The following is a 23,667-nucleotide window of genomic DNA, read 5'->3' on the forward strand; positions in this document are numbered from 1 at the left end:
TGGGTGAGTACTCCGGTAAACCATCAGGGTTTCACAAACTACTGCTCTTCAGAACTCGGGCAACTGGGCTACCATTTGAAACCATCCGAGATGCCAAGAAAGTAAGGCTACATGAAAAATGTCAGTGGATGTGTAAGTGTGAAATGCGTGCAGACATTTTCATATTCTGTAACAACATGGTTAATATTTAACATGATCTTTCAATATTTCTTACAATAAAAACTTGAGAGGTGATGCTGGATTTAACTCCAGGAGTTCCTATGTGCTTCAAAATAAACCATCCTAAAAGCTGAATTCAGCAAGTCTAAAAGTACAAAAAAATAAACAGTCTGAGCGATCGGCCCCTGGAGAGCAGCATCGCACAGCCTGAAAGAAGGCCTGGCTGTGCGCGCCGGGGAGCAGGAGGCGTCTGCGATCCGTCAGTTCTCCGAAAGGCAGAGCCCTCCTGCTGCGAAGCTCCCCGGGCGCACCCCAGACCCGCCCTGCGAGCAAGGCAGGAACACAAATGCCGGTGTGAGGACGACACTCCAGGCGCAGCCCGGTACCTTCGGGAGATCTGAAACATTCCACTTGAAACGATGCTACTTGGACGCCGCTCGGAAGCAAACACACAGCAAAGGCAGACAGCAAGTAAGCCCCCCAAAGGGGGCGACAGCCGCCAGTGCCGAGGGTGAGCAGGGCTGCAGCTCAGGCAGCAAGCGCTCCAGTGCTCGGCCTGGGTGAGGTTTTACACGTGTGTGTTTCGTGACTTTTGGTGAAATCATACACTTCTGTGCAATTTCCTGTATGTGCTACTTTTCAAAAAATGTTTTAAATCTATCTTCCTTCAGCAATATCCACATACAGGAGTCACACCATAATTGTTGTATTTTAATAGCACAAAACTATCTGAGCTGTGGTACCAACTCAAGTGTAAACTCTCAAACTGTACATGTCTTTTCATGTTTAAAAACTGTGTAAGGAAGCTCGATCTCAGTTTTACGTATGCTCTGATTTACAAGCAAATAAAACACTTAATATTGAAAAATTACTGGAGGAAATGAATCATATCACAACAATTAGAATGGAACTTCAACCTAATGATTTGGACATATCAAATATAAAAAGTATTTAAAATTTAAATTCAAAAATTGATAGAAAAAGTGTAATTATCAGATCAGCCTAAAAAGCAAGTATCAATCTTATGCATCAAAACAGAACCAACCCATCACTACACGGCACAAAGAACACAAGCACCGTTTCCTTCTTACGTTCAAAGTCAGAGAGCAAATGGCTATTTGGAATTTCAAACGTTACTCGATCAGAGGCAGAAAAGTACCAAGGGCAACTCAGAACATAAGTAAGCTACTCAGAGGAAACCATCACAGTAATCACGAGACCATTGAGAGGACAAAGGGAGGACCCTGGTGGCAGGCTCGGAGGCGGAGAGAGGTGGAGACAGACAGGCGGAGAAAGGAGGTGGAAGGACATACTCATGCCAGTCATAAAGAAAGGACAAGGCAAGCCTGAAATATCTGACCACTGAAGCGAGAAGAAGACTCCCCAAGACAAGGTAACATCAGGCAGAGAGAGGACGCCCAAGCTGCCTTCTGCCACCCAGACACAACTTGTGCTAAGCTCCCGCAGGGAACCCTCAGTGTGGGAACAATGGCTGTCTACCAGTCCCGGCCCCAGGGATGCGGGCAGCGGGCACTCCAGGACCCCAGACAAGAGACATACGGTTTCTCAGCTCGGTCGTGAGAATGTGCTTTGCAGCAATCAGAAGCTCCTTCCTGAGGTGTGCAGTCTCTGCCGGACAGTTTGAAAGTAACTGTAACATCCCTTTTACCATTTGCTGAGAGTACTTCGTCACCAGCTCCTGCGAAAATAGGAAACCGAGTTACACTGATTGGTGTGTATTGAGAAAACCCAAAATCAATAAACTCTTTTGAAAATTCAATAAAACTAAGCTTGACTCAAACAACCCCCTGGAAGCAAGAGGCCTGGTAAATGAGCATCGCACACAGGGAGTGTTAACTGTGAGCATGCACACGGCCACACAAGGATGTGAGCTGCACAAATGCAGGCCCTTCGGCACGGCGGGAGAACGGGTGTCTCCCCCGTGCTTCTCCGAGTTTTCTCAGCTCTCAATTGACAATGAGTGCTGACGACTTGAGCACAAGGGGAGGAGGAATACGGAAGCTAAGATGAAACAGATACTCCTCCCTCAGCCCCCCATCAAGGCGAGGTCCCAATGACACCGAAGACACGTTCGGTCAGCTCAGTGAGCTCCAATCACAACCTCCTGTGAGGTGTTGTGGGAAGGTGACTGACCACGGAGGCTCAAGCTCACTGGAAATCTGAGTCAGTGGGACCCAACTCAAACTTCTAGAACCCAGTGTTCCAACTTCAGGGCCTGACAGGGTCTGGGGACGGGAGGAGGAAGTGGACTACAAATGCACAAAGGAAAATTGTGCAGGGTGAAGAAACGTTCTATATTTTGATATGCTGCTGGTTACCAACTCTATGCATTTGTCAACTGACCTACGATTCGCCTACAAAAGGGGAACTTTACTGCATGAAAATTTTATCTCAGTACACCTGACTTAAAACAAGGTTGAAGAACTCACCTGGTAAATTCTGATGATATAAGCTAAAAATGACAATGTTTTAATCTGAGCAGCAATAAAGTCAGCATACAACTCCTTGTTGTAGAGCTTATGTTGCCTGAATGAGAAATGAATAAAATTAGCCCTGGCTGGCACAGCTCAGTGGATTGAGCATGGGCTGTGAACCAAAGTGTCGCAGGTTCGATTCCCAGTCAGGGTACATGCCTGGGTTGCAGGCCATGACCCCCAGCAACCACACATCGATGTTTCTCTCTCTCTCTTTCTCCCTCCCTTCCCTCTCTAAAAATAAATAAATAAAATTTAAAAAAAAGAAATGAATAAAATTTACATTAGCCTAGGACTACTGAGCCCAGAAGTTCGATTTCTGCACAGACTAGAACGGCACAGCAGCAACGACGAGCGCCTCACACTCTTACGCAGTTCCCAGCAACACAAAGGCTCGGAGGCACACAGTGAACAGCTCTGCAGCCACCCCACAGTGGCCCGAGGACGTGTCCCACAGAGCCCCTAGCCCAGCAGACAGCATCGGGGCATGTATTTGCCCAGTGAAGGAGCCCATGCTAGGGCCACCGCGACTGTTCATGCTGATTCGCCCTCAGATCCTACCCTCAAATGACTCAGAGCCACATAGGCTACAAGTCAAGAAAGCAGGTAACAAAGGTCTTGGGAGGAATGCTGTCAACTCTAAGAAAAAGCTTCACTGGGAGAATGACTATAGTTCACCTAGTCCGGGACTGAGAGCAATGGGTGGGGGAAACGGAAGGAAATAAAGAGGGTAAAGAACATTCTAGCCCTGGCTGGAGTGGCTCACTGGATTGAGTGCTGGCCTGCTAACCAAAGGGTCACTGGTTCGATTCCCAGTCAGGGCACATGCCTGAGTTGCGGGCCAGTAGGGGGCTCACAAAAGGCAACCACACACTGATGTTTCCCCGTCTCTCTCCCTCCCTTCCCCTTTTCTCTAAAAATAAATAAATAAATTCCTTTAAAAAAAAAAAAAAAAAAAAAAACAAAAAACAGAACACTCTAGCACTCACACGGAAAGGAACAGCAAGAACAAAGAATGGCTTGAAGGTGAGAAAGGCCTGGAGATCCCAGAGAGAAGTGAGTACAGTAATGCCTAACGGTAGTCCCAAATGTACGAGATGCCACAAACCAAGGCATTAGCTCATCTTTTCAAATTAGGAAACTATCACTGCCATCATTGAAACGCAAGTTCGAAAAGTAAAAAATACATACAGTTTTACCAAAATCTTACCACTTGAAATTTTTCTGGCTTACAAATGACAACAGTGTGTGTGTTCTGACCTGGAATGCAGCACCATGACAGGCAGCTGCGTCGCTGTCCGAAGGGGCCTTACCTGGCTTGCGCAGACACCTGGATTGCGATGGTGTTCATGATCAAGGGCACAAACTCAGCGACGACATTATGGATGTTCAGTTTGTACAGCTACAAGCAAACAACCAGATTTCAATGCTTTTACAGGTTCTGCCACAGCAAAATTACTTGGGGCAGCATAGACACTACAGGGGCCGTCACATCAGCGGGCCCGTGTGGACCCTGCACACCGATGCACTGTCATATGTGAGCTCTGCTGTAAAAGCAGCCGCCAAAGCCCAGGAAACGTACCTGGTACATTAGCACAACGATAATGGGCAGTTCCGCCAACACTTTCAGAGAGAGGGATCCTCTTGGAATAATGGAGTGCTGTAAGAGAGCAATAGGCAGGGCTGCAGTCAGCCCGCTGAGCTGCCACAGGCCCTGCCAGAGCCCACCGCTGAGCCTCGCCCGCTGCAACAAAAGGAGGGCGGAACCGCCGGCACACCTTCGTGCCTACCCGTGGAGAAAGAGCCACACTGTCCTTAAAGCCAGGTACACAGATTTAATACAGAGGTTTTTATATTTTCCAGTGTAGCCCCCCGTAGTAAATAACTCTGGGGCAATTTTTCAAAACTTAGAAATTCACATCATGTGAGAAAAGTTTTAAATTAGTGTCTATTATTTTACTTAAAAGAATAGTATCAAAAAGGGCACATTTACCAAGTTTTATTCAAAGATTCTTAGAAACAGAAAATGGTTACAATAAACATAGGAAAAAATTTAATAGTATTAATATATAAGAATTCATAAAACAAGCCTGGCTGGTGTGGCTCAGTGGATTGAGTATCAGCCTGCCAACCAGAGGGTCACTGGTTCGATTCCCAGTCAGGGCACATGCCTGGGCTTCGGGCCAGGTCCCCAGCAGGGGGCGCAAGAGAAGCAACCACACATTGATGTTTCTCTCCCTTTCTTTCTGCCTCCCTTCTCCTCTCTAACATAAATAAATAAATAAATAATCTTTTTAAAAATGTTTTTAAAAAGTCACTATCTCATATTTTCCTCTGCCAAATACAAAGACATGGATAAAAGCAAAGCAAAACGACTGAAGAAACTCACTGTCCTTGTCTCGCTGTCCTCCCGCTCAGGACTGACTTTCACAGCAATCGTTGTGATCATCCCAACCATTTCCGGGGGTGGGACTGTGTTCTCAGGGATCACCTGAGGGTTCTCAAAATAGCGGTTCTACAGAAAAACAGGAGAAGGCCTTTTTTCCTTGGGTCCAACACAACATTCCTTAATGAGACAGATGTCATTGATATGTGGTGGAAGGAACCCAATACCCTGTGTATTTCTCTGGCTCAATCACACAGTATTTGGGCTCCTCTTTCTCCAACACCATAAAGACAACATCGCAGAGACAACATTTCTCCACCTCCCAACAGAAAATAAATACTTGTCCTGAGTACTTTCTGCTCCTTCCTGGCTGAGAAAAGAGGCAATGCACACCAGCCTACATTACTACCTCAGCACAGCAGGAAGAACGGACCCCATCCCTCCAGCAATAGAAACTCGGACTTCGTCCCTACCAAATCAACTCTCCAAAGCGTCTCCTAAGTAGAGATCACAGACGGGACCAGAAGCAAAGAACAGAAGGTATTTTTAACACCCTTAGTTCTCAAGGGAATTTGGACTTCATGGCAAACAAAACAGCTTCTTATGAAAACCTTTGACTGAAACTGCAGGTGACATAACTTAGAATGTAATTAATTTTAAATTTTATATGTAATTAGCATACTATAATCCTCAAAATACCAAAAAAGTCAACTTTAGCATATGTTCACTTAAAATAATTTTTTAATATTAAAAAAAATCTTTAACACACAACAGACTGAGGCGAGATGATTTTTACCGAAACACTGTCTGTCATAAAGAACTGAAAAGCGGGACAGCCAGCACAGGGAGACGCACGGTTGAGGTGCACGTACATGACAAAGAATTATGGGGCCACTAAAAGGTATGGCCGCCGGACAGAGATTCTCAGATGTTCCAAACTGTTAACAGCGACTCCTCCTATTAGAAAGGGTAAGAGGGAGAGGAGACTCCCCTCTTTGATCCCACACACTTGCACACTCTCAGCACTGCCTGGAAATAAATAGCTCTTGGTCAAGACAGGAAAGAGCTATAATTATACAGAAAAATGCAGGAGTTTACACCACCTCCCCGAAAGGCCTCATGGCCGTAAGCACAACCATCTTTAGAAAGCACCGAGTAAAACACAAGACAATCCAAAACTGTCAATGGTTACTTGCAAGTGATAACATTCTGGATATACCTTCTGGGTTTTCTGGCAAAATTTCTACAATAAGAATACATTAAATAAAGTATTTATTCTAACCAGTAAAACCAAAAGAATTCTTTTTTTAAATGACTGATTTATCAACCTAGATTCTCATCATCAATAAACATGACCTGCTGTTCTACATTTGGCACCCCATTGCTACTTCAACCCAGGTGGTCCAGATTAAATGTAAGTAATGAATTCAACTGGTATTAAAACCGTACCACTACTTTTGGAAGCTCCTTGTAAATCTGCTTCACAAAATCCAAAAAATGATGAATCTAAAGGAAAAGAAAGACAGTATAAGGAAGTTATTTATAAACAGAAAATGCTTACAATAAATAAGAAAAATGTTAGTCATCTTAGCATACAAGAACTCTTAAACAGAAAAATGTCAGACCCAAAATACAAACTGGCAATGAATGTGAACAAAAAAAGATGCCCCAGCTGGTGTGGCTCAGTGGACTGAGCACCGGCCCGTGAACTGAAAGGTCGCTGCTTCATTCCCAGTCAGGGCACATGCCTGGGTTGTGGGCCAGGTCCCCAGTGGCGGACGCATGAGATGCAGCCACACATTGGTGTTTCCCTTTCTTTCTCCCTCCCTTCCCTTGTCTATAAATAAATAAATCTTAAAAAAAAAATTTGTGCCCTGGCTGGCGTAGCTCAGTGGATTGAGCTCGGGCTGTGAACCAAAGCATCACAGGTTCGATTCCCAGTCAGAGCACATGCCTGAGTTGCAGGCCACGGCCCCCAGCAACTGCACATTGATGTCTCTCTCTCTTTCTCCCTCCCTTCCCTCTCTAAAAATAAATAAATAAAATCTTTAAAAAAAATTTTTGTTTAAACATTAATACTTTCAACCTAGTAATCCTAGGTTAACAAACCCATTCTATGAAGTAATTTGAACTAGAAACAGATATTCAATAATAGTCAAAGAACAGTTTTCTGAAATAACTTTAAATGTCTAAAACCAAGAGCACCAGTATCTAAGAATACTATACATGCATTAAAAACTTTGAAAGGAAATCCATATTGTCTTTAAGATGGAAAGAGTTGTATTTCATTGTTATGCTTCTAATTTCCAAATAATCTATAATGGGCATGTACTAAGCATGTCTTCATCACAGAAGACACTATTAATTATTGCTAGCACAGAGTATTTAATATTTACTCCATAGATGCTAAGCACTGTGCTAAGAATTGTAACTTTTACATTTAAATTCTTCAAGCAATCTTTGAGAAAATACCGTGAGTGTCCTCACTTTGCAGAAAAGGCTCCAAAAGGCGAAAGTTTACCCAGTGTCACACAGCTACTGAGCTGCAGAGCTGATGTTCACACCCAGCTCTGCCTTCAGAACCCACATCTCGACCCTTGGAAACATGAAGTGACTGGCGCCTCCCGGCCCCTAAGACGTTTCTGAGAGCCGGGGGCATGCAGACAGCCCAGCCAATGTGGTGGGTAACACATATCAGCCGCCGACAATCCAGTTAGATACTCGTGTACACACTCAAAACGGAACAGGTAACTGCTAACCCCACACAGGACCTCCCCCAAAGAGGCTGTGTTTTCTGCAGTTGCAAGCAGTACGCACTCCGTCAACACTCCAAGAGAATAAAAACTGTCGTCAGCACACTTCACAAACGCTCGCAAGAAAAACACTTACTTCTTGTGTGATGGCTGGCCTGAACTGTTTATGCAGCTCAATAATTATTCTCAGACAAATAAGAACGTTTTCTTCATTTTCCGTCTTAAAAAAGAAAAAGCATTTAAAGAGTTACAATTCTGAAGACTTATTTTAACCTCAGGACTAAAGACTATTTTCTAAGTATTTTTCTGTATACACATGCTCCATCAGCCAACTCAGATTTGATTTGTTGAAGATTCCTTGAACCACAGAACACAACTGCCCAAACAGGAAGCTCCTGCGGTCTTCCTGGTGGACCACCTGAAGGGCAGCCCACTGTGAGTTCTCGGCAGTAACACTCGGACAGACAAGGTAACTGGCATTTGTGGCAAGTCACAGCACGAACTAAGGTCTAGAGGTACTGCCAAAAGAATGAGCAATTACTGAGCACCCCCATGTGCTGAACTGAGCTAAACACCTACACTCTCTAAGTGGGGGGTTCCACCCACACTGCACCTACCAGGAGGCTGAGGCTCAAAGACCAGCACCGTGGCTAATAGGACACAGCTGACACGTGAGAGCCAAGATCAGCATCCAGCTCTCCCCCCGTCCCAGGTTCACCTTCCCAAGGGGCCCAGAGACACAAGAGAATGCGAAACACATCAATACTAAGAACAGCAAGAAAGTAATTTTAGAAGTTAACTTTAGAGGTGTCAGATGGATTAGCCCCAAGAATCTAAGAAACTCCTTGTGAGCCTCTACTGTTGCCTGACACACACAAAAATCAGAATGCACAAAGCCAAAGAGCCCTGCACAGAGTGCATCAGCCACCATGCAAGTCATTTTCGGAGATTTCCACCACGCAGAGTCAATTCTTCAGTGACTCGGAAAAAAAGAACGTTCAATTAAAAGTAATAACCTTTGAGTAATTTGGTGGGCAAAACAGGGAAAACAGACATTGTGAATCAGAACTTCAATGAAAAGGAAAGAGCTATATAACACTGGATTTTACATTAAGAAAATCATTGAAAGTTTTGAATATGTCAAAATAACAAGAATTCTCCAAAGGTTACCTCTAAAAAGCGAAACATCACAGACAAAACATTTTTCGTATGAGGACGAAGATGTTCATTGGTTGGTATTCTATGAATTATTTCAAGAACTAGTTTCCGCAGTTGCTGGTGGGAAAAAAAATTAGAAACATAAATATGAAACCCTTGCAGAAGTTCCAAAGTAACCCTCCTGCTCTCTCCAAGTGTCACGCCGCTGTCTGGGCCCGGCACTGGCAACCCCCAACCACGCGGGGGTCCCGCTTAGGAAGGCTCCTGTACCCTCTCGCTGTAACCCAGAGCATGTACTGCAAATCACCGTGTCCAATACTTCCACAACAGTGTACGAAACCAATCAAGCATGTCGAATTTTTCCTCTTTCACACCTTACCTCAGGCAGACAGGGCATTAATTAGGGTATGAGTGGAGTGGATTTACGAGGAAAGAGCAAAACAGCAAGGGAACTTCACTGAGATCTCTGTCTGCAATCTCAGTTTAGCACCTCCAATGTTTTCTCTAATTACCCTAGGCCCAAGGACTAATTTCATCATGAGCTACACTGAGCTGTCATGATTCTGTCTATGGAGCTCACAAGTAAAACATAGATCAAATACACACACACACACCTTGAAATGGTACAACATAAAAACGCTTTATTTAGCCCTAGCCAAGGAGCTCAGCTGGTTAAAGCATCAACCAGATACACCAAGGTTGCGAGTTTGATCCCGGTCAGGGCACATGAAAGAATCAACCAATGGCCCTGGCTGGTGTGGCTCAGTGGATTGAGCACCAGCCTGTGAATCAAAGGGTCCCTGGTTCAATTCCCAGTCAGGACACATGCCTGGGTTGCAGACCAGGTCCCCTGCAGGGGACACACAAGAGGCAACCACACATTGATGTTTCTTTCCCCCTCTTTCTCTCTCCCTTACTCTCTCTCTAAAAACAAATAAAATCTTTAAAAAGGAAAAATGATGTGATGGGACTGCTTTAAAAAAGCACAAAGAGGAGAGGGTAAAAAGAGCGGGTGGGGCTAGAAGTAAAATAAACTGGCCATGAACTACAAGAATTAAAATGAGTAAGAGCAGAGCTGGGACAACAGATATGGGGAGAATCATAAGACCACTGTTCCTCCCTTCATACATTTTCCTGGTCACTTGTAATAAAAAGTGCACCACACACCACCAAGTCAGCAAACGTGAAAAACTAAAACTGTGAAAGAGATGGACGTGACAAAATAAAACCGAGACATTCAAGTGAGCAGGCAAAGGCCTTGGGCACAGTCACCCTTATGTGACAAAACCTCTTCCATTTTTAAGTGGAACCACGGGATTTTTTTAGTTGTTTTAATCCTACCACACGCTAATTTTTTCTCATTGATATTCTTAAACACATTACCTGGGCTGGTTTCTCCTGAAGAAACTGAACTTCTCCATCTTGCAGAAATGTAAGAAATCGAGGGATGATATGTTCCAGGAATGTAGAATATTGAGGAGATGACGTTACATTCTAATTATGCAAAAATAAAAGAAATCCCCATTAAGTCTGTGTACATATTTTCATTTCAAATTTACACAGTATTACAATAACCTAAAAAGAATATAAAACATTTTACCAGAGTCAAGAGTAACTTCTAATACTTTTAGATGCTATGGTGATAACATAGTTTTAAATAAATCAGGATGACTGTTGCCTCTGAAATCCAATCCAAGAGAAATGAATGCTAAAATTCACTGCTGAAACCAGGAATGCGAACGCCGCGAAAAATGGTGAACTTGGGGCCAGTTCCAGGCTGACTCTGCCACCCCAAATGCAAGACCTCTGAGATGTCATTTAGCTTCCAGAGCTGAGTTTCTTTACGAGAGAAACAAAGACCTGAAACAAACTGACACCTTTTTCCAATCTAAAAATGTAATTTATTAATTAGGTCTAGATGAATTAGATTATAATCTAATCTAATCCATTCTCTATCCTAGCACTAATTGTAAAAGGAAAATATGAAATGACACTATACTTTTGAGTAAAATGGCTACTTCTGCAGCTTCTGGACCCCACTTAGGATTATAAACCTCTGCGCCACAGCAACCCCACCTGTTAAGGAAAGGGTCCGTCCCATCTGCCCTGGCCCGAGGCCCTGCTGGATGAACATCGTCCCGAACACCAAAAGGTAGCAGGTCCCATCACTGGTCAGAGCACAGGCAGGAGGCCACCCATCGACGTTTCTCTCCTTCACTCTCTCTCTCTCTTCCCCACCTCCTTCCTCTCCCTCTAAAATCAGTGAACATATCCTCAGGTGAAGATTAAAAATGAAAAGGAAGTATATCTCCTGCCTCATGTGATCGTGTAAACATTACACAAATTGATATATATAAAGCTTACAATAGCATGTGCAGTGAACACTCAACAAGCATTCTGTTAGTGTCCACAGCACACCTGTGTGCTCAATGGATACTGCGCTGCATGCTTTCTGTTCTGTCCCATCGGGCCTCCCCACAGCCCTCAGGTGAATATTCTGCCCATTTCACAGATAAAGAAAGGGTTGAAAACTTGCTGAATGTCAGAATTGATATTCTGGAAGTGGATTCAAATTCAGTGTGACACCCAAGTCCTTTCCTCCTTTTAAAGTCTCACCTGCTTATTTAACAAACAGACGCTAAGCTCCTATCAGGTACTCAGTAGAAATAAAATGAAGACAGTATGCAGTTCATGCCCTCAGGGATGCAGGAGGCAGCAGTGTGCTGGAGAAGACAGATATCAAAAGAAAAACTAACAATATGACAAAGGAACATCTAACAATGGAACGTAATTTGTGGACAGAACCAATGGCAGAGACCATCTTCCTGAAGAGGTGATGGTTATACGAAAACATGGAAGGCCAGTAGGACTTAACCATGTGAAAAACTGTAAAAAGAAGAAGGTTCTAAGGAAAGCAGATGCAAAGACATGAAATTATGAGAAAGTGTGAATGTAAAAGGCACTAACAAAACTCTGAGTCAGAGAAGCCAGCGAGACACAGCATCTGGGCAGTGAAATCTGGCGTCTGGAGCACAGATGCTGGTCTGGACTCGAAGCTGTCGATGACACTAAGGCAGTCTGATAAGAGCAGTCCATAAAAGAACAAACAGACCAGGAGGAGACACCACAGAAGCAGTTCCTCTCAAAGAACTCACACACGGACTTAACTCAGATTTACTCTCTCTGAGATCCAGCACCAGGGTAATAGCTTGAAAGACACCAGTGGCATACAGGGAGGAACTGAAGTGTCAGGAATCAAGGTTGGCAGAGGCCACTGTCCATTTCTGAGCCCTCCACCCACAGAGCCAATAGCCAGCACACAAGAATCATCTCTGAGACTCCATAGGCCTGGCTAACACTTTACCCCACCCTGGAGATCCCCAGAGATTCCATCCCACCCAACTTAGGGGCCCACCCAAACTGTTAACATGACTTTTCCATATGAATAGCTAGTCTTGGCTCAAGCTTCACAACTTCCTAAAACCTATGAAACAGGCCCGGCACTAGCAGCAGCCAGCCTAAATTCACAGCTTGGCTTTACCTGGGAATCTCCACGACCAGCATAAGCAGCAGCCATCTCACGCTCCTTTACAGCTCATGCCAGGTGAACCCCGGCAGAACCCAGGTGGGGGCTGACCTTGGCCTGCACCACCGGGGAAACCCCAGATCCTGTGCACCCAGTGAACAACTACAGACCACATCGAAGCACCACCGCCCTAACCCCCTCCGTGGAGGGCAGAGGTTGGTGGTCAGTGGTCACAGCCAGTCCTTGCAGCTGACTGGCCTGGGTAAATCCCTCCCATTGACCTGCCAACAGCAACTAAAGCTCAACTGCAAGAGGAGGCAGTGCTCAGCCCACATGGAGGGCACATCTCCAGTACTGAGCTTAGGCGATACGGGAGGCTGTGCCACTGTCCCTAGAGGACACCTACTACATCAGGCCATGCTACCAAGACATGGAGTCAAAGCAGCTCTACCTAGTACACAGAAATACACACAGGGAGGCTGCCAAAATAAGGAGACCAAGAAACATGGTCCAAATGAAAGAACAGATCAAAAAGAACTAAACGAAATAGAGACAAGCAATCTATTCAGATGCAGAGTTCAAAACCCTGGTTACAAGGATGCTCAAGGAACTCAGTGAGGACTTCGGCAGCATAAAAAAGATCCAGTCAGAAATGAAGGATACACTTATTGAAATAAAGAACAACTTACAGGGCAACAACAGTAGAGAGGTTAAAGAATGAGAATCAAATCAAGGATTTGTAACATAAAGAAGCAAAAAACAACCAATCAGAACAACAACAAGAAAAACAGGATCCATGCCCTGGCCGGTGTGGCACAGTGGATTGAGTGCCAGCCTACAAACCAGAGGGTCGTGGGTTTGATTCCCAGTCAGGGCACATGCCTGAGTTGTGGGCCAGTTCCCCAGTAGGGGGCACATGAGAGGCAACCACACATTGATGTTTCCCTCCCTCTCTTATCCTCTCTCTAAAAATAAATAAAATCTTTCTTTTAAAAAGTCCAAAAAAACCAGGGACAGTGTCAGCAGCTCCAGGACAACTTCAGGCATTCCAACACTGGCATCACAGGGGAGCCAGAAGGAGAAGAAAAAGAGCAAGAAACTGGAAATCTGTTTGAAAAAATAATGAAAGAAAACTTCCCTAATTTTGTGAAGACACAGACATGCAAGTCCAGGAAGCACGGAGGGTCCTAAACAAGATGGATGCAAAGAGGCCCACTCTTAAAAGCAGCAAGAGAAAAGCAGTTAATTATCTACAGGGGCATCCCCATAAGACCATCACCTGATTTCTCAAAAAAAAACTTTGCAAGCTAGAAGGGACAGGCAAGAAACATTCAAAGTCATGAAAAGGCAAGGACCTACAGCCAAGATTGCTCTACCCAGCAAAGCTATCATTTAGAATCGAAGGGCAGATAAAGAGCTTCCCAGACAAGAAAAAACTCAAGGAGTTCATCATCACCAAATCATTATTATCTGCAATGTTAAGGGACTTATTTAAAAAAAACAAGATCAAAACTATGAACAATAAACTAGTAGTACCGACATACCTATCAACAAATGAATCTGAAAAACAAACTAAGCAAACAATAAGAACAGCCAGAATCATAGGTATGGAGACCGTTTTCATGGCTGCCAGATGCAAGCGGGGTGAGGGGATTAAAGAAGTACAAACAGTTACAGAGTAGCCATAGGGACATAAAGTACAGCACAGGAAATGGAGTAGCCACAGAACTTACAAGCATGACCCATGGACATGACAATGGTGTGGGGACTCCCTGAAGGGAGCAAATGGGGAAACACTGGGACAACTGTAGTAGCATAAACAATAAAAAATAATTTTAAAAGAGAAATACATATTTCATGGAAATGTACACAAGCAAACGCTGGGTAGCAATACTTACTATGAGACAAAATAGACTTCGAAACAAGGACTATAACAAGAGACAAATAAGGACTCAGCAACTCTACTTTTGGGTATTTACCCAATAAAACCCAAAACACTAGATCAAAAAGTTCATTGTAGCATTATTTACAATACCCAAAATATGGAAGCAATCTGATAAATAAATAAAGAAGTTGTGGTACACATCTGCAATGGAATATTACTTGGCCATAAAAAAGAAGAAATAAAGAAGTCTTACCATCGGCAACAACATGGATGGACCTAGAGGGCATTGTGCTACATGAAATAAGCAGAAACAGAAAGACAAATACTATATGACTTCACTTATACATGGAATCTAGAAAATAAATTAAACCCACAAACAAAACAAACTCATAGATACAGAGAACATGTCAATGGTTGCCAGATAGGAGTGGGCTGGGAGGACAGGTGAAAAAGGAGACAGGATTAAGATGTGCAAACTGCCAGTTATAAAAGCAGTCACGGGGACATAGAGTACAGCATAAGGAATACAGTCAATAATACTGTGGTAACTGTGACAGCCAACAAGTACTAGACTTACTGGGGTGATCACTTGGTAAGTATATAAATGCCTAAACACTATGTTCTACACCTGAAACTAATACAACACTGTATGTCAACTGTAACAGAAAAATAAAGTTATTTTAAAAAACCGCTCATCACCTTTCATCCCCAAAGGTTAAAACTTTACGAAACACTCATATTCAAGGATTTACGGGAGAGGAACGAGCTTCACACTGAAATATTATCAGGATTATCCAGGAACCAAGCTCACCTGCACAGCAGCCCCTACCAACCAATAATTCCATAGCCTTCAAAACATCTGAGTGCCAAATTTCTCCCATAAAAAGATGCATTAAACAAACTGTCCAATTATCCTGCCAGTATTTTAACTCAGCCCTGAGCTTTTTGATCCATGTGAATTTTTCAGTGACTTCTAACTCAACAGTTTCCTTATTTCCTGTCCTAGAAGATGGCCCATATGATATTTACTTAGCCTAAAATCTCACCACTGAGTGGTTAGTGAAATGAATTTCTAAGACTCTTGAAATCATCAGTGCTATTTTTCAATTTCACTCACTTCATTTAAGTATTTTTTTCTGGGATGGCAGCAATGGCAATTTAAAATCACCTAGTGATTGTCATTCCAGCATTTAATTCTTTCAGGGACTTCGTCATCTGAATTTAAGGTAAATATCTATGCCGTACCAGTTTCAAAAGTCACTTTTTGGAAAAGCCCAAGTATCCTGCTTCAGTAACTTTTAATTCTGTTAATGTAGTCAATACATCTGAGACCAAAGCCAGGAACTGACCTGCTGACTGGAGAACACTAAACAGGAGAAAAAGAGATCAGACACTCGACCCAGAGAGCCCCAGGCCCACAGTCAGGTGCCGGCCCAAGTGTGCTTGCTCCAGCAGGCTCAGGCTGCTCCAGGGCTTCAGCCCCTCACACAGCCCTTAGCCCCATCAGGGCGCCAGCTCTCCCCTACAGGTTCTTCCTGTAGATAAAACATGGAATGCAGCCCGGCCAGAAATCTGTTAGTTAACAAGTTGTCCTGAGAGGCCGAGTTTGCAGGTTCTACCCTCCTCGGTCAGGGCACATACAAGAATCAACCAATAATGCATGAATAAGCGAGACTCAAAAATCAAAGTTTCTCTCTCTCTCAAAAGAATAATTTATTTTAAAAAACTCAGAATGCAGGACTATCTTTTTCTATACCCCACCTCTTTTTTGTTTTTTTGTGTTTTTTTTTAAGATTTTATTTATTTATTTTTAGAGAGGGAAGGGAGGGAGATAGAGGTAGAGAGATAGAGAGAAACATCAATGTGCGGTTGCTGGGGGTTATGGCCTGCAACCCAGGAATGTACCCTGGCTGGGAATCGAACCTGGGACACTTTGGTTCCCAGCCTGCGCTCAATCCACTGAGCTACGCCAGCCAGGGCTTTTTGTGTGTTTAACAATTTGCATTAACGGCTTGGGCAAAAGAGAAGCTCTTTAGCTTAATCTCTAAATATCTCGGGATTTTTTTTCCAGCTCAGTTTAAGTCAGTAAACCTTTGAAAACAACTATTTTTTTTTTTTAAATGGCTGGTGTGGTTCAGTTGATTGAGCGCCCACCTGTGAATCAGAAGGTCACAGGTTCGATTCCCAGTCAGGGCACTTGCCTGGGTTGCCGGCCAGGTCCCCAGTTGGGGGCATGTGAGAAGTGACCAATCGGTGTATTTCTTGCACACTGTTGTTTCTTACCCTCTCTTTCTCCCTCCCTTCTCCTCTCTCTGAAACCAAATAAATAAAATCTTTTTTTTAAACGAAAATACTGTCCATTACTACAGATACTAAGATATCTGGTTGAATCCCACTAGCATTTATTTAATGTTTACTAATTCAAATGACCATGCCAGAGGCTAGGAAATATTTTATCTATTGTTCTTAATCATATTGTGAAAGGTTTAGTAATTCCCACATCAAAAATAAGACATGTGACTGACTAATCTGCCCAGGAGACTAAATGGCACCATATTAACTATAAAGTTGACAAAACATGAGAGAAGTTTTCGGGTGCTGGACAAGAAGCAGTGGAAGACCACGACCTCCGAGAGAAGGGGAACTCACAAGCAGAGCCCATGATCACCATGCCTCTCTGCCTAGGTCCAATTTCCGAACCTGGGCTCAGCAGGCTGGGGCCCAAAGAGATTGTGCTGCATATACCACATTCTCTCCTGCAGAGCACACACCAGAGAGCAAAGGTGCAGGCAGAGCCCCAGAGAAAAAGGAGCTGCAGGATGAGGGTGAGTATGGTCTGCCATGTGTCCTTGAGACCTTGACTGAGGGCTGAGCTACATGTACAGGTAAGGTAGCGTAAGACTACCTGAAGCTTAACAGAGAGTGGCAGCTCTGAGGCTAAGAGATGGCCGGAAACACCAGAGTTCTGACAAAATTGAGGGTGCTGGGTCCAACCTAGCCACAGTGCAAAGACCTTAACACCCCACAGCTGAAGAAGGACAATTTCCTAAAGTAAGGACCATTCTAGACTCCTTCCGACACATCCTATCTAAATTTACCCTCTCACCTAACACCTTGGGCTTCCCACAGATCCTCCATACCATGGCATAAAACCAAGATTAGCCGGCAACTAGAATGCCAACTACAATAAAATGTCAACACTCAGCCGTGGCTGGCATAGCTCAATGGATTGAGCGCAGGCTGCGAACCAAAGTGTCCCAGGTTCGATTCCCAGTCAGGGTACATGCCTGGGTTGCAGGCCATGACCCCCAGCAACCACACATTGATGTTTCTCTCTCTCCCTCTTTCTCCCTCCCTTCCGTCTCTAGAAAATAAATAAAATCTTAAAAAAAAAATGTCAACACTCTTCAAAGGGAAGTAACAGAATGCAGTCCCTACAGTTCGCACACAATGTCCACTACACAATCAAAACCACTAGACATGCAAACAAGCACGACAAAGTGACCCACGGTCAACAGAAACCAACTTCACAATCCAAACGCTGTGCGTAACGAGCTTTCCAGCAGTCATTATAAATACGTTCAAAGAATAAAAGGAAAATATGGTCTTAATAAATATATACAAGAAATTTGTAGAGAAGTGAAATCTATCAAGAACCAAATGGAAATTCTGTAACTGAAACTACAACCGAAATTTTAAAATGCAAAACCCAGGCATATCCCTGACTGGGAATCGAACCAGCAAGCCCTTGGTTCACAGGCCAGCACTCAATCCACTGAGCCACACCAGCCAGGGTTCTCTCCTTCTCTTTCCACCTCCCTTTCCCTCTGTCTAAAAAGAAAATAAAATCAAGCCCTGGCTGGCGTAGCTCAGTGGATTGAGCGCAGGCTGGGAACCAAAGTGTCCCAGGTTCGATTCCCAGCCAGGGTACATTCCTGGGTTGCAGGCCATTAACCCCCAGCAACCGCACATTGATTTGATGTCTGTCTGTCTGTCTGTCTCTCTCTCTCTCTCTCTCCCTCCCTAAAAATAAATAAATAAAATCTTTAAAAAAGAAAAGAAAATCTTAAAAAGAAATACCCATGTGCAAAATACTACTCTGGAATACGATAATGATTTTGTTTCTAAATATAAAGAAATAAATAACTGAATTAAAAAATTAAAGTGAAAGATTTTTTTCCTGAAAAGTTGAGCCAAAAATACAGGTGCACATTATACATGGCAAAATACAGTATATACCTAAAAAGTTACATTTAAAAATTAAAAAGTGGCCCTGGTTGGTGTGGCTCAGTGGGTTGAGTGCCAGCCTGAGAACCAAAAGGTCTCCAGTTAGATTCCCAGTCAGGGCACATGCTTGGGTTGTGGATCACAACCAATCAGCAACCAGTCGATGTATCTCTCACATCAATGTTTCTCTCCTTGTCTTTCTCCCACCCTTCCCCTTTCTTTAAAAGTAAATAGTTGTTTTTTCAATTTAAAAAATGTTAAACAACCCAAACCAAAGCAACTATCATCAGTATGAAAAAGCTGGACAACACTATGTAAAAACTTTCGAGTTTCAATTTTAAAATACAATAAATTCCATTAACAGAAATAATACTTTTGGAGTAACTAGTGAAAAGATTGACAGAGAAGCAACAGGAAAGCTTATGAGAGTATTTACTTCAAAATGAAAAGCATAAAATATAATAAAGATCATACCTCAAAATTTTCACTAACTTCTTGCATCATTTTTAACTTGGTTTCGTCAGCTGTAAAGTGACAAAACAAATCATCAGATAATTGCAATTACATTAAGGATGTTCCTAAAATTACTAGACTGAATATGAGAAGCAATCAGATCTTATCAGTTTGACTGTCATGGCCCCACAGAAGGCACATAACTAGGTCCCTACAGCCAGCCACACACATTCACACTCCCAGACATACATGTGCATGCACAGACCCGAACAGAGAAACACACATGCACACACATGCACACACGTGCCTCTGGGGCTCCAGCCAGTAATGCTCATCACTTTGCTTCTCCACAAGGCAGGGAAAGAAGAAATCAGGATAAAGTTAATATTCCTATTTATCTCCGTGTGTACAGTCTTTGAACTGAGATGCATGAGTCTTATTAATGCATTTCTTAATAACAAAAAAGGATCAACTCACGGGTATTTACATCAGTGAGAGCTGCCACAAACTGAAGGTATTTTTTCATCAGAGTGGTTTGGTCAACCACGGTGGCCCCTTGTGTTGCAACAAATGCCATTTTCCTTTTGATCTAGTTTACTTCTCAAGAGAAAAGTATCAGGTCCATGAGTTCACCCAGCCTATGAAAAGAAATATATAAATTAGCCAATTTATTTTTTTTTAGATTTTCTTTATTTATTTTTAGAGAGGGGAAGGGAGAAAGAAAGGAAGATAAACATCAATGTGCCGTTTCCTCTCACATGCCCCCTACTGGGGGCCTAGCCCACAACCCAGGCATGTGCCCTGACTGGGAATCGAACCAACAACCTTTTTGTTCTCAGGCCAGCACTCAATCCACTGAGCCTCAGCAGCCAGGGCTAAATTAGCCAATTTAGTAAGGACACAAGCTCACAATCTCTACAAAAACCCTATGTAAATGTCTGCATTTATCTAAATATTTTTCCATTAATCCAGAATACACTATTCCCTATGTTTTTTAATTAAAATTTACCTAAATCCACTTTACCTATTAATTTCTAAACATGATTTTTCTAGACAGATACTTTCTTTCCTTCCATATTTCCTTCTTTCACTAGGCCAGGGGCTAACAACGTTCTTTATATTCTCTCTATAAAAACAGAGATGGATAGTAAATATTTTAGGCTTTGTGACCATGAAGTCTGTTACAACTATTCAGCCAGACACCACATAAATGAACAGTAGTTATGATCCAATACTTTACTTCTGGACACTGAAATTTCAACTTCATATAATTCTCATGTGTCATGAAACATTACTTTTGACTTTTTCCCAACCATTTAAAACATGTAGAAACCATTCTTAGTTCACGGGCTGAAAAACAGGTATCAAGCTGCATTGGGTCAGCTGGCTGGGGTCTGGCCAATTCTGCCCTAGGCCACTTGTTCTCCAACTTCAATGTGCATTAAATCACCAGGTGCCGGAGATGGATTCCCAAGCATAACCCAGAGACAGTGGTTCAGTGAGCAGCCCAGGAAGCTGAAAATAGTTTGCAGATGGAATACAGTAGGCATTCAAAAAATGCACATTGACTAAATGGATAAATGATCTAAAATAGCATCTCTGTGAGTCACAAACAGGCTGTTGACCACACTCTGAGAAACACCACTTCAGACTGGAAAATCGAGGAAAACTTAGGTTCTATTTTAAAAGACCTCACAAGGGTCTGTAGAAGCTGGGGCAATTGCTTACCCACCCTCCTTGTATCTACCTTACTCTAGGCTGCCTTAACAGGAAGTTTCCTGACTTGATTTTCTTTCTTCAACAGACACACCAATGACTCTTCTGCAGACCTTTCAGAAGCTTTGCCCTACCGGATACACTGCCTTGCAGCTCACACTTCTGCCCCCAGCGATGGGGGCACCCTAACACCGCAAAGCCCCTTCTGGCCACTCTCCCAGAACCCCAAAAGCGCTGCTCCGATGCAAAATGGACACCCAGAGCTGTACCACCCTAGCACACACAGCCCACCACAAGTCCCACTCCTCTGGCTCAAGGAAGGAAGACGCCCAAAAGAGGCCAAAGGAAGGGATTCTGTTCATTCTGCAGGATGATGACCAGACTACAGCTTCCTGTTTCAGATCACACTCCCTCCTCCAAACGCAGAAGGTCCCATACCCGCATCCCCATTCGGGACACCCAAGACTCTGGGTCACGGCCTCTCCCTGCCTAAGAAATTTCTGGTCGACCCCAAACTTCTTAACCGTTTGGACCAACGTTACCAACGGATTCAACTCTTCCCTTTCCCAGGGACCCCAGGGGCCTGGCTCCGGTTTCCGGCCCGGAAGGGGTGGGGGTGCCTAAGGTGCTAAATCGTCCCATCCCGCCTATCTGTTGGGGAGTAAGTCGAAGACCCGGGAGGCCCAGGGTCCAGGCCCGGCTTCCATGGAAGTCCTACGTCCGGACCCAGGTGGAGAGGCCCGAACTCGCGCCGCAGCGCACTCGGGCAAATGGCCCCAACGCCCGCCGCCACCGGACCGTGAGGCGGCGCCACCGGGCCAGAGGGGGCGCTGTCCTCGCTGCTACCTTCGCTCCGCACGCTGGGCCAGGCGGGCCAGGTATCTGCGCGGAGGCCAGGAGGGGCCTGGCTGAGCAGAGGCACCTCGGGACAACGGCGCCCAAACCCCAAGCTCTACCTTCCCGGGCTCTAACGGCCCTCCGCTTCCCTCCTTTTGTCACCGTCCCCAGACCCCGAGCGCCCGCCTCCCAGGCCGTGCTACGGAAAGCGCCGAGGTCCAATATCCGCACCGCTCATCCCCACCCCCCACCCCCCACCCCCGCCTCCCTTGGTGGAAAGGACAACAGCATAGGTTGCGGCTAGGGCTGGGCCCCGTGAGAGACTGAGGGTACGCGGCACAGGTTGGCTTCCCTCTGCCACCCCCGGAGCCGTCGCGACCCAGAGATCTCCCCAAGCCTGGGCCGCATCGCACCCGTGGGAGCCGCCGCACGCGCTTCCCGGGGCCGTTCGCTCCTCTCCCACATTTACCCGGAATTCGGCGGCCGGCCCCCTGCAGCCCCGACCCGTGACCACCGACGAAGCACAGGCCTCCGCAGAACCGCCGCATGCAGTCCCGCCCCCACTTAAAGCAGGGCCGCCGCGGGAGGAATAGGCCCGGGCGCACCGCCCCCAAATGGGTGCGGCCTGCGCTAGGAGCGGGAGGGGCTGTGCGGCACCTGCTAGCCCTCCTGGCCCTTTAAGCCTCGTCCGCGTGGGCGGAGTACCCCGCAGGGATGGAGACTCAGGGAGTTACCTACCACGTCTGTTTCCTTGGGCTTCTGCCCTAAGTCTACTTGCCGGAGCCAGACTCCGCGAAGGTGCGGGAGTGACGCTCGGCGTCTGCTCCCCGAGTGGGCACTCGATAGCAGGGGTCTAGTTCGGGAAGAGGCCACCCCTGCCCTGAATATTGCAGGCAAGGCGGGGTTTTCTCCTCCCCCCCCACCCCACACACACTTGTTTGCTCAGGCTCCCTCTTATCCCGAGAGGGGTTGGAGGAAAGGAAGGTCTTTGGGGAGTGGAAGGCAGGAGACAGGCCGATAGCCTGTAAGCAAGGGAAAACCCTGGTGTTCTGCCTGGAGGCGGCCGACTGGGTCATTTGTTTGCAGCTGAATCACCCCAAGGCTGTCCCCTCCGACAAATGCCTCGGCCTAGGCCCAGGCAATGAGACGGGGTCCAGTGTGGCAGAACGCCCTGGTGCCCAGATGTGAAGGCTTGGGCTCCACCAAAGACCCTGAAAGAGTGCTCTAGAACAACGGGAACTTTTCAAGAAATGATCCAACACAAGACACGCGAAAACCCAATACTATCAATAGGCAAGCGAGTGTTGTAGGAACTGTAAACCACAAAAACTTTGATGGCGAGAGGAATGAAATAGGATAGGACCTGTGACGCCAAAGGGGGCCGGAAAAAGAAATGGACCAGAAAATGTCAGAGGCGGAGACTGCCGTGAGGGCTGAACCTGATTGGAGCAGGAAAATTGACCTGAGATGCTGTAGAGATTCCTAACACCAGACATCCGGCATTGACTAGCCCCTCCCACCTAGGCAGACCCCCTAGATCGCTCCCGACTATTCTGAGATACGGAACCCGAGGAAGGAAGGTCCAAAGCTCCAAGGGATCTCAGCGGTCGTTCGCGCCACCTGCCTCGTCCCTTCCACAGGCTGACTGGGACCGGCGGCTGCCCTCACCTACGACTTGTGTTGCTTCCACCAGGGACAGAGGCGGCGACCCCAGCTCACGATGCGCTCCCAGATCACCTCCCAGGGCTTCACAGTCACAGCCATCTTGGTGGGTTTGGCTGCGCCCAAAGCCTAGCCTTGAAAGTTCCATGTAGTTCATTCCCAGGCCCAGGACCAACCACCAGCCCTGACAAGTCCCTGTGTCAATGGGGGAGGAAGTGGCCAATTGAGTGCCTGATTTTTTTTTCCAGGAATCTTAGGTTCTCTTCCGTTTGGGTGTTGCATACTACTATTTCTGCCGCACCTTCTCCACTCCCTACTTAATAAACTCGGATCCACTTGCAATTTTATCAGTTCATTCTCAGTCTCACCCACAAGGTGTCTGGTCTTTGGTTTTAGGTGTAAACGCACTA

General features: G+C 45.2%; 1 protein-coding gene across 9 annotated transcripts in view; it reads right to left on the bottom strand.

The window, feature by feature from the left end:
- Positions 1–22,206, bottom strand: part of LOC114510032 (transformation/transcription domain associated protein) — a 114,794-nt gene extending 92,588 nt beyond the window's left edge. For 5 of the 9 annotated variants that reach the window (XM_036013997.1, XM_036013993.1, XM_036013994.1 and 2 more), the window contains exons 1-12: positions 22,065–22,205; positions 19,520–19,680; positions 19,064–19,113; positions 10,335–10,445; positions 8,964–9,068; positions 7,930–8,013; positions 6,490–6,546; positions 5,044–5,169; positions 4,237–4,314; positions 3,968–4,056; positions 2,610–2,706; positions 1,720–1,858 (exon numbers count right to left, since the gene is read on the bottom strand). In XM_036013997.1, the coding sequence (XP_035869890.1) occupies positions 1,720–1,858; positions 2,610–2,706; positions 3,968–4,056; positions 4,237–4,314; positions 5,044–5,169; positions 6,490–6,546; positions 7,930–8,013; positions 8,964–9,068; positions 10,335–10,445; positions 19,064–19,113; positions 19,520–19,619 (1,036 nt within the window). In that variant the 5' untranslated portion in view covers positions 19,620–19,680; positions 22,065–22,205. Of the gene's footprint in view, positions 1–1,719; positions 1,859–2,609; positions 2,707–3,967; positions 4,057–4,236; positions 4,315–5,043; positions 5,170–6,489; positions 6,547–7,929; positions 8,014–8,963; positions 9,069–10,334; positions 10,446–19,063; positions 19,114–19,519; positions 19,681–21,604; positions 21,771–22,064 lie in introns of those variants that run through there. The other 4 variants (XM_036013992.1, XM_036013991.1, XM_036013995.1 and 1 more) reach the window with 4 other exon arrangements.
- Positions 22,207–23,667: the final 1,461 nt, after the last annotated feature.

Source organism: Phyllostomus discolor, chromosome 13 (genome assembly GCF_004126475.2).
Source record: "Phyllostomus discolor isolate MPI-MPIP mPhyDis1 chromosome 13, mPhyDis1.pri.v3, whole genome shotgun sequence".
Classification (NCBI taxonomy): domain Eukaryota; kingdom Metazoa; phylum Chordata; class Mammalia; order Chiroptera; family Phyllostomidae; genus Phyllostomus; species Phyllostomus discolor.